This window comes from Schistocerca gregaria, chromosome 4, assembly GCF_023897955.1.
Source record: "Schistocerca gregaria isolate iqSchGreg1 chromosome 4, iqSchGreg1.2, whole genome shotgun sequence".
Lineage (NCBI taxonomy): Eukaryota > Metazoa > Arthropoda > Insecta > Orthoptera > Acrididae > Schistocerca > Schistocerca gregaria.
The window spans coordinates 250,836,297-250,848,926 of NC_064923.1; the positions used below are offsets into that span (position 1 = coordinate 250,836,297).

General features: G+C 40.7%; 1 protein-coding gene across 1 annotated transcript in view; it reads left to right on the forward strand.

Moving 5' to 3' along the window:
* Positions 1-773: 773 nt before the first annotated feature.
* Positions 774-12,630, forward strand: part of LOC126267673 (carboxypeptidase B-like) — a 71,497-nt gene continuing 59,640 nt past the window's right edge. The window contains exon 1 of the mRNA XM_049972973.1: positions 774-850. Within this exon, the coding sequence (XP_049828930.1) occupies positions 774-850 (77 nt within the window). The remainder of the gene's footprint in view (positions 851-12,630) is intronic.

Consider the following 12,630-nt stretch of genomic DNA (forward strand, 5'->3'; position numbering starts at 1 on the left):
AACCTTTAGCTGAAATGGTAACTGAGCCCACTCATTTTTTGCTGCATAAGAAGGTACGCTGGAAATCAAGAGGACACGTTTTGAAACGTTTTGTTTCTTGAAAAACTACAGGGTACAGAAAATACAACTTTTTTGAAGTCAGAAGAAGTTATTTCATTAAAAAAACAAGTTACCTCATGCGAAAGATTAAACTTTGATTCACTTTGCGGTATCACACCTAAACTGACTTCCACAGTCTCGTATTCCAGGCGACGTAAATGAAAAGAGCATGCCCCAGCAGTGCAACTTATTTAAGAACTATAGTTAGAACAAACTATTACATATTTCACAACGTCATGATTTATACAATATAATATAGAAGTGTGCACTTGCTATTATCAACATCTCTCTTGGTACTAATATTGTGAGCACCTGTTTGCAGACTGGTGTTATACAAGCGTGTAAATGTGGAGACTACTGTTCCTTTGCCTCCTTCCGTGTACATGCGAGAATCTTTTTCATTGCCATTATCGAGACCCATACCTTTTTTGGTACTTAACACTACGACGTTGGCTGAAATAGATATAATTGGGGGGGGGGGCAGAGATGTGATCGTGACCCTAATGACCCCAGCATTCGATACGGATTTACGACAGGTTTTTGAAGAGTGCATTTATTTAAATGATAGTGGACAACAAGAGGTGGTGTTGCAATGGCCATCGGCGGCCCACGCAAGACCGTGATAAGGGCGCTTATATATACGAAGACTGTGCCCCACAGATGCAAACGTCACGATGCGCTCCTCAGGATTGAGTCTGCTGCTGTTGGCAACACTGTTGGCGTCCGCGCTGGCAGCCGTCTCCTACAGGGGGTGAGTGAATCTGACAGGTGTCCACTTGCCGTTCATAGAAATGCACTTAAACTTCACACATTTCGACAATGTAGTAAATGTTTCATTTCGCTGATGACTGTTAATCTAACTTTCACAGCATCCTCACTCTTCCAGTTTGCTTAACATTTCTATGAAACAAGCGAACCCGGCAATACTTCGTAACTGCTAAATATGTAGGGGCATTAGAAATATGCCCTAACTTCCGTCTGCGCCCTCTCTCTGTCCATAATATTCTTCCTCCTACTTCTCTTCCCTTTCTCTCTGTCCATCTTAATTCCAACGTTTCCCTGACCTTCAGCTTTGTTTATTGATAATTCAAACGGAACCTTAACTGGGAACTGAAGTCGCTTAAAATGTATCGGGAAATGGTTGCTGATCTTCGGTGTACGGCGTATGGCAGAGATCTCTCCATCTGCTGGTTCTGGATATACATGGTGTCCGTAAAAGACCCAGTTTCAAAATGCTGTAGAAAGAGAAGCAATGCTCAGAATGACGTCAGACGTGAACAGCATATTGTTGACTCAGTGGGAAACGTCATAGAACAGAAAAAAGTAACAAAAAATTGACCAATCTATGGCACTGTAAGCGTCGGAATATGCATACCAACAAACGCGCGGCACACAGCTGTTCCTCAGTTTGGGTCCAAGACGCCCAATATGAACTTTTCCCTCAAAGGATTGCACGCTGCTGATAAAGCTCTTCTATAAGAATGACGATTGTGGGCCAGTAGCCTTCGGGACACTCAAGGGTATGAAAAGAGGCATTGGTCCGATGTCTGCTAAGTGTCTGCAGAAAATGACTGCAAAATTCCAAAACGGATGTTTTTTCAAATGGTTCAAATGACTGTAAGCACTATGGGACTTAAAATCTGAGGTCATCAGCCCCTAGACTTACAACTACTTAAACCTAACTAACCTAAGGACATCACACACATCCATGCCCGAGGCAGGATTCGAACCTGCGACCGTAGCTGCAGCGCAGTTCCGGACTGAAGCCCCTAGAACCGCTCGGCCACAGTAGCCAGCTGAGGTATGATGTGGATTTGGGCGGAGGGAGGAAAGTAGTAGATCCGATGTCCGTCGGAGATGTGGCCACAGAATTGCGGCAGGAGTCGAGCGATGGTGTGCAAACACGCAGTGCACGGGGAATTGCCTGAATGTTGGACAGGTCTGCGAGCAAGGTGCACAAAATCCACGAAAAATCCTGCATTGCTATCCGTTCAAGAGATGCTCCCTGCTGACCTGCCAGCAAGACAAAGGTTCGCTCTGGAATTTCTTGTTTACATGGAAGTGGGCAATGAATGGCCATGGGGCATTCTGTGGACAGACGATGTCCAAGTCCATCTCCAGGGATTTGTCAATACATATAACTACAGAATACGGGAATGGAAAATCCGCACACATATCAACCGCTACCACTTCATTCTATAAGCATGTGTGATAATGGTTAACGGCATCGTTTATCGTGGGGCCATATTTTTCCGAGATGAGTCCTGTGGGCCCTGTAACCTGTGCCGCAACTGGTAAACGTTATGAAAATCTTTTGTGCACCAAAGTCATTCCAACCCTTCAACAGTGTGGATGAGTGGGTAGGATAATTTCTATGCAAGATGGCGCTCCTCCGCGTACTGCACAGCCAGTGATGCGGCGACTGCAGAGACATTTAGGAAGTGCTAGAACTATCAGGCGTCATTTCCCTACAGCCTGGCCTTCCAGATCACCTGATCGTAACCCTTCTGACTTCTGGCTGTGGGTTTATCTGAAAGATGTTGTGTTCAGCACTCCAATTACGAACGTAGCTGAACTGAAGCACGCACTGTGCAATGTATTCTGAATGCGACCCCCGAGACATTCCGATCTTTTGTGGAAGAAGCTGTTTCTCGAATTCAACTTGTGGCAGGAAAAGATGGATACCATACTGAACATGTCTAATACCAGTTTCGCGACACTTAGACACCGCTTTTTGGCGCTAGGACAATTAAAAAGCCATGTCAATTTATTTGTAACGTGGTTTTTGGGCTCAGGATAGTTAAAAACCGATTTTCCCCTTCAGATGTGGCACCACCTTGTTGCGGTGCATGGGCTTACCTAACTACCAGTGCCACATCTGCTGACTACTGAATTTCTGCGGTCGTGCACACTGAATAGTACGGACGGTGTAACGTGCAACTCAAACCATAGCAATCGTATTGCGATTTATTTGTCACATTTACGTGAAGACGCCGTCTGCTGCGCCATAAATTGGTGGAATTCTCGTCAATTTTTTTTCCTTCCATGACGTTCCCCCCTGTGTCAATAATATGCTGCTCAAATTTCATTCTGAGGAGTGGTTCTCTTCCTACAGCGTTCTGAAACTGCAACTTGAACTGTGGCTTATGTTTATATGAGCGTTTATTTGAGTATCACTTAAAAATTTGAAGTAAATCGACGAAGAAATTCTCTGGATTTTTGCTAGCAATGTTTTCCCCTAACACATATAATACACTAGCAGAGAAAGGCGTACCTTATTGGTGTGTGTCCATGCCAATACCACGCAGCGTATGGCGTTGTGCTTAATGTATGAACTCTGTGTCGTACAGTGATATAATTTTGTAGGTATATGGAAAGGGGCATATATGAATACTGTCTGCGAAATTTACTGGGAATAGCATTCGTAACAAAGAAGTAATAAATTCAAATGTCACTCTAATACGGAAGTTTTCAAGCTTCTCATTGTTTATTACGTCATATCTCCTGAACTATGTGTCATACATTGATGTAATTTGGTATTTACATTCACTGGTACTTGTGCATACTGTCTGTAAAATGTGTCGCAAATACAGTTAGTAGCAAAGAAGGAATAAAATAAGTGTTTAAATCATAATGTCATGCCTCATCCGGTAATTTCACTGCTTGTACGGCAGTAAAGTTGTAAGCCATAAACATTTTTCATTTAATCATTTTGTGGGAGTAGCCAGCGAGAAAACATTTCAATTGTTGCAAAATTGCTTGCAAGTCGCTAATTGCTCTCATGGATGAATAAAGTGTGGGAAATCATGCCTCACGGGCTTCGCTTCTTTTTCATCCCCGTTCCCATCCAGTTGAACTCTCACAGTGATTGTTGTCTGATTGTACGGTATATGTATACTAAGTTTCGTTGAAATCGTTCAAGTTGATTAGAAGGAGATGTGGAACAAACACACACACACATATCCATTTTTATAATATGTATTGATTTACATTTAAAATATATGAACCCTATACCCATACAAACATTTATTAAAGCATCGTGAAAAATTTGAAGTAAATCAGTTAAGAACATTTCGAGAATTTTGATATCAACGTTAAAAAACTACTTTTATTTATGCAGTAGTACAGATATTTATATTTACATACTACATAAATTAAAAATATGAATTCTATCTTTTAGAGATTTTTACTAACAAAATTTCCTCTTTATAAGTATTTTTTAAAAATGTGAAGCTTATGTCGGTCCGAACTTTCATTAGAGGCTCGTGTAAAAATGTGATCTATTCTAGATTTTTGATGACAAAGTTAAAAAAACAACTTGTCATTATATAGTATTATAACTACGTTCACTGATACCAGTGAGATAGTGATAATGAGAATTCGTTACAAAAATACACACACTGTAATAAAACACAGTAGAAATCAGTTAGAAGAAGTAGTTACTAACGAAAATTTAAGACATGGGTTGGTTGGATTATTACATACCATCTTTAACACTTACTTTGAATTCATTGTTCATAAATGTAAACGTAAAAGTTTATAGTAATAAAACGAAATCAATGGCCTTGTGAGGAAAATGTCCAGTCAGATCAAAAATTGTTTTAGATAATTCCATTTAGAGCAAGTCTATCTCAAATCTCTTATTTAGCTTGTGCTGTAAGTTTTGCTTTCGACTCTGGTACTGAATATAAAGTACACAAATTTCAAACTACTCGTGGCAGCATTTTCAGAACACTGGGCCATAAAGTACAAAAGGAGGCCGTCACGAAAGTCTATAAAATGATGGGGGTTGCTGTGTTATTCTACGGAAGCGAAAACCGGGTTTCCACAAAAACAAGAAATTAAATTCAAACAGTGGAGATGAGGTTTATAGGAACAACAAGAAGAGACATGATCAGAACTGAAGATATTAGAACACAATGAATTATTTTCAACATGAGTAAAAAAATTCAAAAGTATAGTGAATAGGGGATAATGCCAGGTCACGGAATTCATCAGAAAATCCCAAACTACAAGCCAAACGGGAAAAAGAGATATTGCAAGACTGCAAAAAAGATATGAATGATTTTGGCTGTGATTCCAGAACAGGAAATAGAAGAATTCTTGAAAGGAAGGTGATGAAGATGATGATCATGATGACGAAACTGTGGTACGAGGGTGACTCAGACAGCCCTCCTCCCCGTTAAGCTTCAACAGGATGTAAGTTAGGTAACTGTAGTTGCACACATACTTCTCAATGAAAACAAAAATTTTGGTTGTTCTATATTACTTATTTGTTTCGTGAAGCAGTTTTCCATTTACAAGGCTGTCGCAAGACAGTAATGAATATATCGCTGCCAGATATTACTTATGAACGGTCTGTTGCGAAACTCACAGGCCAAAAGCCACCTTCGTTGCACGGAGTGAATTCTCTTTAAATTAAAAGTTCAACTAAGTCAAAATTTGTAACAAGGAAATTGCCTACAAGTCACAGGTAATACATAAATTGGGGCATAATATAAATATAGCTACCTAAATGATGTGCACCTGGTAAATCAGAAGAATATCAAAGAATTTAGATCTTGAAAATATCAATAAAGTAAATTCAAAACAAAATAGGTAAGCAAGACAAAATAAGCAATGTGGGAAACCTAGCGAAATGAGAGGATGAGGTAAAGTTCAAGAGCGGGAAAGTCATAACCTGAGTTTGATCGTTTAATGTTAAGTATTGGCTGTCAGATGTTTACGGATATTAGATTAACTTTCGGTCTTTTTGCACCTGTAATCTGCACGCCTGGTATCTGTGACGTTTACCCAGCACGTGTGGAGATCTCTGCAACTTCCAATTACATTCTTGTTTATACAGTACAGCTACCGCCAGCTTGTTCTTTGGGGACGATTGTCAGCTATTGTTTGGAAACCAAAATCCTATTCACAAAATGAATCAATTTTTAGAGGTTCACAATGTATGCTGTCATTCATAAATTCATAATTTTTCCGACGAGCAGTGACGACAGAATTTATCGACACACACAACTGCTCTAGATAGTTCGCTTCTTTATGGCAAATCAAAAGGGGGCTTCACTGGAGCCTTTTTAAAAAAAATTAAAATTTTGTATGTTAGCTATTTGTGAAAACGTACGTCCTTTCTTTAACGCTTCTCCTTCCTTCACTCTCTGTCAAATAGGCCTATCTTTTTTGTTTTTATTTTTCCCGCTATGTATATGTAGCATTGACGAGTACTGTTAAATATATTGCACTAGCCTTGGCAATATTCTTGATCCTGTATCATCTGAAAGAGGTAGTAACTGATACGCAGTCACGACTCATATAACAGTACCTGATGAAAAATGATCGTTTCCTAAGAACCATCGAGTGATAGGTGCTGAATCATACTACCATAAATCATTCGGATTTTTTCTATCACTTCTTTAATGACATACGCCCAGTCCAATGCGTCCTTGTATTGATCAAAATCATTAAACTGTCATCAACTCTGAATTCTATATGGAAAGGTGAACAGCTTATAATTAACTTCTGAAATGTCTAATCAGAGTTGGGCTGGCAATAATTTTTAAAGTGCGTATGCCTGCCCAAGCGTTGTCTTTCCTTTAGAGATATCACAGCGTAGTCGACTGCACAAAAATGAATGCTACACAAATGTATGCTTTTACTATATCACGAAAAAAATACGAACTCTTTCAATTATGTTTCTAAACTTCTTTTGTATCTTCTGATGATGTTGACTGAATGTTATTGTTTGACCTTCTTACGGTTTAAATCTTTGCCGCATTCGAAGAAACATTTCGACATTAAAACTGGTTTTTTTCTATCTAACTCAGTACACTGGTTGGTTCGGCGCTGATTCCTAGGAAAACCTGATAAATGCACTAATTCTCTACTATTAGAAGCCAATGTTTCCTATTGCAAAAAATGACATTTAAATCAGTGCTAATTCTACATGGCTTCGCGACTTCCACACTATCACTTCCCACGAGGTTTTGTAAATTTACTCAAAGGCCTACGAAGCGTTTGAGAATCAAAGCATGCTTACCGCATATTAACACAAAGTTCAGAATATAATACACAGTGCTTCATATGCTGGTTCAGGCTTAACTGTCTCCAAAAATCTTACATACATCCTCAAACGGTCAAAGGAACAGTACTTACATTAGTTGTAATACTAATAGCCTTCAAATTAAGCTGCCAGCTCGGCACTGACCTCCGACAGCACGTAGGATCCGCGTTCCCGTTTCTTGATGACTCTGGCCTCGCTACGTCTCTCTCAAACGGCGTGATACACATGCAACCTAATATTATAATCACACTGAATGTACATTACAAGGTAAATATTGTCTTTTAGTCAACTCTTTACTTTAAAAAATTTAATTAGCAGCTCGAAAATATGGTACTTACTGAAATCAGTAGACCAAGGTGGAATCTCATATCTCCTTCTCACACCAAGTAAAAAAAGAAAGACAAAACATTTAAATATTAAGATATTTAAATATTAAAAGTGAAATCAATAGCTACTGCGCCGCCTCAACGCTATTCTCATCTCCTCATTCCCCAGAGGGCAGTCTGCCCTTGGCAGTGGTGAAGCACAGATGTCTTGCTTCTCTCTTACCATCGGAGCTGTGCAGGGGGAGTTGTTCACTTCCCAGCTGTTGTGAGACATTAGAAACAAGTTCTAAACATCAAGCACTCCTATAGACAGACCATGATCAAAATCACGCCAGACTACATGCATATGAGGTTGAAAGATTCCTGTGAGACAATCTTGACATCGTGGGCATCCACTTTTCAATTCCAACCAGGGTCATTTACATCAAGATGACAAATGCTGAGGCTTGCACAACTGTGGAGAACAAATTTGCTAAGTCGCTTAAGTTCAAACACTCCAGTAATCACATTGGATTGTTACAGTGGACCACATGAGCGTGGGGTGTGTACCATTAGAGTCTAAGAACTTCCCACTGAGGTGCTGGCCAATCTCGAAATTGTGGCCTTTCGACTGTAGGGAAATGTGATCAGCCACGTGGCTCAGAAATGACAGATGTTAGGGCCTTATGAGGTGTACGATGGTACATGAAATATAAAAATTGTACTGATAAAACACATACTGCTATACTGTTGTGCTATGCCGTAGTGATGTACAACGGCCAACCATGCATATGTTTTAGCTGTGGACAGGAAGGTCATGTCAGGTCGTCGTGTATTCCGTGCCGACTGATGCTAAATCCGATTGGAGAATTGGAGCCAGCGGAGGTGAGGGTGATCCTCCCCTCGCCTATGTCAAAACAGCACTGACATCCCTCATGGACGGAGAAACCACTGATCAACTGTGGGTGCTGACATACTGTGAATCGAGGACACGACCGAGGCGACGACAACCTTGCAACATCCTCACCCACCACAAATGAGCGAAACACAAGAAAAGAAGGACGTCAACAACAGGGGCGTGCCGAAAGCAGCCTTCCTTACTGAGGGAGCAATGGTGTCTTATCAGCTCCACACTCTGACACAAAAACTTACGTCCGCAAGTAACGATTGAATCATGAACACAATGAACGGTGGCAAGCACGTTCTGACAAGTGAGCAGACAACATTGAATGTGGCGCTCTAACAGACGACATGGAGAATGTTAGGGGTGATACCCAGTGTGTCATTACTGTTCCGGCGCCCAAGTAAGTGGCAGTGAGTCAATGGCGTTTTTATGAGGATATTCCTTCTATCGTCGTCCATGACAACACCACCTGAGGTGGAGACAGGGCAAAAAACTTTTCAGCTGGTAGCGAACAACCTCCTCACTCACAGAAGGCGCAAAAAATTCTCCATGCCGCAAGAAATGGTTAACGCTGCAGAGATAGCATCGCTCTTTTGCAAGAGGTCTACATAGCCGGCTTTCCCCATCCCTTAGGTTACGCAACTAATGTCGCCCATGCTTCGCTCTTTGGCAGCAGCATCACCATCTTACTTAAAGAGAGCTTGGTAGAAGATGACGTGCGATATCTCCTCAATGCATGGGTCGTGGCTGCCACAGTGAACTGAATCTGAATTATCAATATCTATGCCCCTTCTGGTACAGAACGACAGCAAGAACGCTTCGGCTTTTTGCCAAAGACATCGCGCTGCTCCATCAGTGCCGTCTAGACGACATGGTGGTTTGGAGAGACTTCAAAAAATGGTTCAAATGGCTCTCAGCACTATGGGACTTAACATCTGTAGTCATCAGTCCCCTAGAACTTAGAACTACGTAAACCTATCTAACCTAAGGACATCACACACATCCATGCCAAAGGCAGGATTCGAACCTGCGACCATAGCAGTCGCGCGGTTCCGGACTGCGCGCCTAGGAGAGACTTCAGTTGCACACAAGTACCAGCTCTCGCGCCATTACAGTGAGACTGACATCCACGATGTTCAAGTGGTGGGCATCTGGCGCCACATCCATGGCGACAGACACAGCTATATTCACTTCACCAGTCACTCCTCCAGCCGACTCGAATGGATTTATGTCACGTGCTCCATAGAGACAGCGATATGCGAAGCGGAGGTATGGCCAACAATTTTATCGTATGACTTGGCCTTCATCTGTGACATAACCCTCAGTTCACTCAGAGAATGGTGAAGCACAAGCTCACGGAAGCTAAATATTGCCCACTTGATCTTCCTGATCTGTCGAGTAGCTGGAGAAGGTACATGGAGTAAGTGTGTTCGCAGCCATGGTCTGTACCACTCGACCTTAAGATGGTAGATTGATTGCACGAAACTGGTCCTCAGAAGAACCTTCTTGGCATGCAGTAGAGGAGCAGCTTAATGGCACAGACACAGAATGGACTTTTATTTTACGTCCTCATGGAGTGTTTCCATCAGCTGCATTCATCGAACATACAGATGTCAACTGGCCACAGCAAAGATCGTTTGTGTTAAACGCTTCCATTTAGAAGGAGCTGTAGTACACATACGTGCACAAGACAGTCTGGCCTTGGAACAACTTCAGTCTGCTGAATGAAGACTGCAATAACAACATTACAAAGCCAAACTGATTCCCTCACATTGTTTGATTTTGGAAACGAAATAAATCACTCCAGAACTCATTTCTGTTGTTATGTCAGACAGTGTGATTTGACTCACGAAACGTTTTCAGTAAACGTATCACAATAATCGCTTAGATAGTAAGCAGATGGCAGCAACACAAAGTCAGCAGAAATCTTCGTTGATGTAATGTTACATACAATAAACATGCACCAGAGTAATCAAAAATAGACTGTTAATTGACAAATTGATCACTGAAGCTGCAGTGAAAACTTTTGAAAAAGAAAATAATAAATAATATGTTAAATTTTGAAAATGAAGGACGTTTCAAACGGATATAAATGAGTTTTAACCAAAGCTATGACCAATATTTTCTATATCTCTACGTGTGAGATTTACAATCCAATGAAAAAATAGTTTGAGCCGCTAGGTACATGTAACATTACCAGTTAACATTGATTGTAGGAATTAACGTATCTAAGTGTGTCGTACGAAGGCAAGGCCCTATTAACGACAGGTCTCTGCAAATTTCTTAAATTTGCTATGAAGAAGCAAAGTCCCCACATCAGTTGTCAGAAGGAACAACGAAAAAAATGTGTGCCTGAGCGCTCTCGAAACAAAGAAAACTTTATTTTTATGAAATTGAATTTAGAAATGCTGGTAAGTAGCTTACGTAACACAGATCCAGATACTATTGAATCCTTTAATGTGCTCAAGCCGCCTTTTCTAGAGTAGCCCATCATCAGATGAACATTTCAGATCATTAAAAGCATAGACAAGGACACTGGAGAATGTCCGCGCAATTATCGTAAATGGTCATCTGATTATAGGTTAAGCTCGAAATGCGTCATGAGCACATTAAAGGATTCAGTACCACTTGGATCTGTATTACTTATATGATTAACCAGCATTTTTAAATTCACTTTCGTAGTTACTGTTATGACGGTCGCACACTTCTACCAGGACTTCAGGTCAGTTTTACAACATTTCTGTTTATTGTGAAATGCTTCACTATTTCACAAATTTTTAATGTTTCTGAGAGTCTTGAGAGTGTTGACAGCACATCACTGGAGTGATCTACATGTAAATAGCAACGAATGCGCCTACCTGTTGGTCTTGGTAGGTGCTTCATGAGGAATCGAGGTGTCGGGAAGTCATCTGCGTTCATTGAGTTACTTCTACGTCTGTCGATGACTCTCCACACAAAATAACGTACTGGTTCCTCCCTATCAAGGTATCCTGAGTCCAGCCACAAATTTGATTCCACATATGATTGTATACACATTAATGGTCGTTGGGCTAATACTGTGTCAAAGGTTTTCTGGAAGAAGTACTACATCTCCCTGATTTCCCTGGTCCATAGCTTTCAAATGTCAAGCCAGCAAAGAAAGAATTGGTTTTCATTTGAGAGATGTGTACAGGATCTATTCTCTTTGGTATGTGCGAGGTACTATTCCTCGATATAGCTCATTACATTTGAGCTCAGAATACGCTCTCAAATGGCGTAAAATATGGATGTTGGTAACACTAAAAGGTAGTTTTGGAATCACTTCCATTGTGCTTCTTCTACAAAGGTAAAAACTTTGTTTCGTCCAATTATTGGTAACAGTTCTTTGTGGTAAGGATCTACGATGTATTGTGGTTTAAGGAGGGGTAATTCAGCTACAAATTGTGTCTGGCAGGGATTCCATCGGGCTCCACGGTCTTACTTACTTCTAACTTTTTCAGCTGTTTCTGAACGGAACTGACACTAAAATCTAAGTTACTCACCTTAGAAATGGTGCAAGGATGAACTGAGGTAATAATCCTGCATCTTTCTTCATAAAGGTGCATTTGAAAACATAGTTCGACATATCTGAGTATGCATGCTTCCTTCACTTTCTGTGTCTGTTTCTTCTAAGAGTTTCTTACTTTGGTGCTAACGACGGGCAGAACAAATGATTAGAATTTTTTTTTTTGATTTGCTGAGAGGTCTTCGATAAGATTCTGCTCTGGCAGTCTTTGAAGGCTTCACGTATTTCCATTTCGACAAACGCTTTTCCTGTAGCATTTACATATATTTGTAGGTTTGTTTTAGTACCATTGTCTTCGTATCTCTACTACTACTATGGTCCCTCCCAATGTAAACTAGATGTCCATTTGGGTCAAATTACGAGTGATAATAAATCATACAACAAAGTATGTACTAAAGGTGTGAAAACCGGAACACCTTGCGCAAATCTTTAGAATAAATACAATCTTGGAGAATACACATAACAGTTTTTAAGCAGTAAATGATTTACATCAATGGCCAGCACACACAGCGTCCGTCCATAAGGTTCCGGGACTGATTTTATGCCTGGAGTATAAGCGACGTCAACGCAGTAAGTACTGTGGCAGCCTGAACTAACAGTTGTAAACAACAGATGCGCATTCGACCAGGAAGTCGTGTGTGGACAGTAGACAGCGTTAAGTAGCGGAATAGCGTTCGTAGTACGCCAACGTAGTTCATTGTCACAAAATGCAATGGAGCAA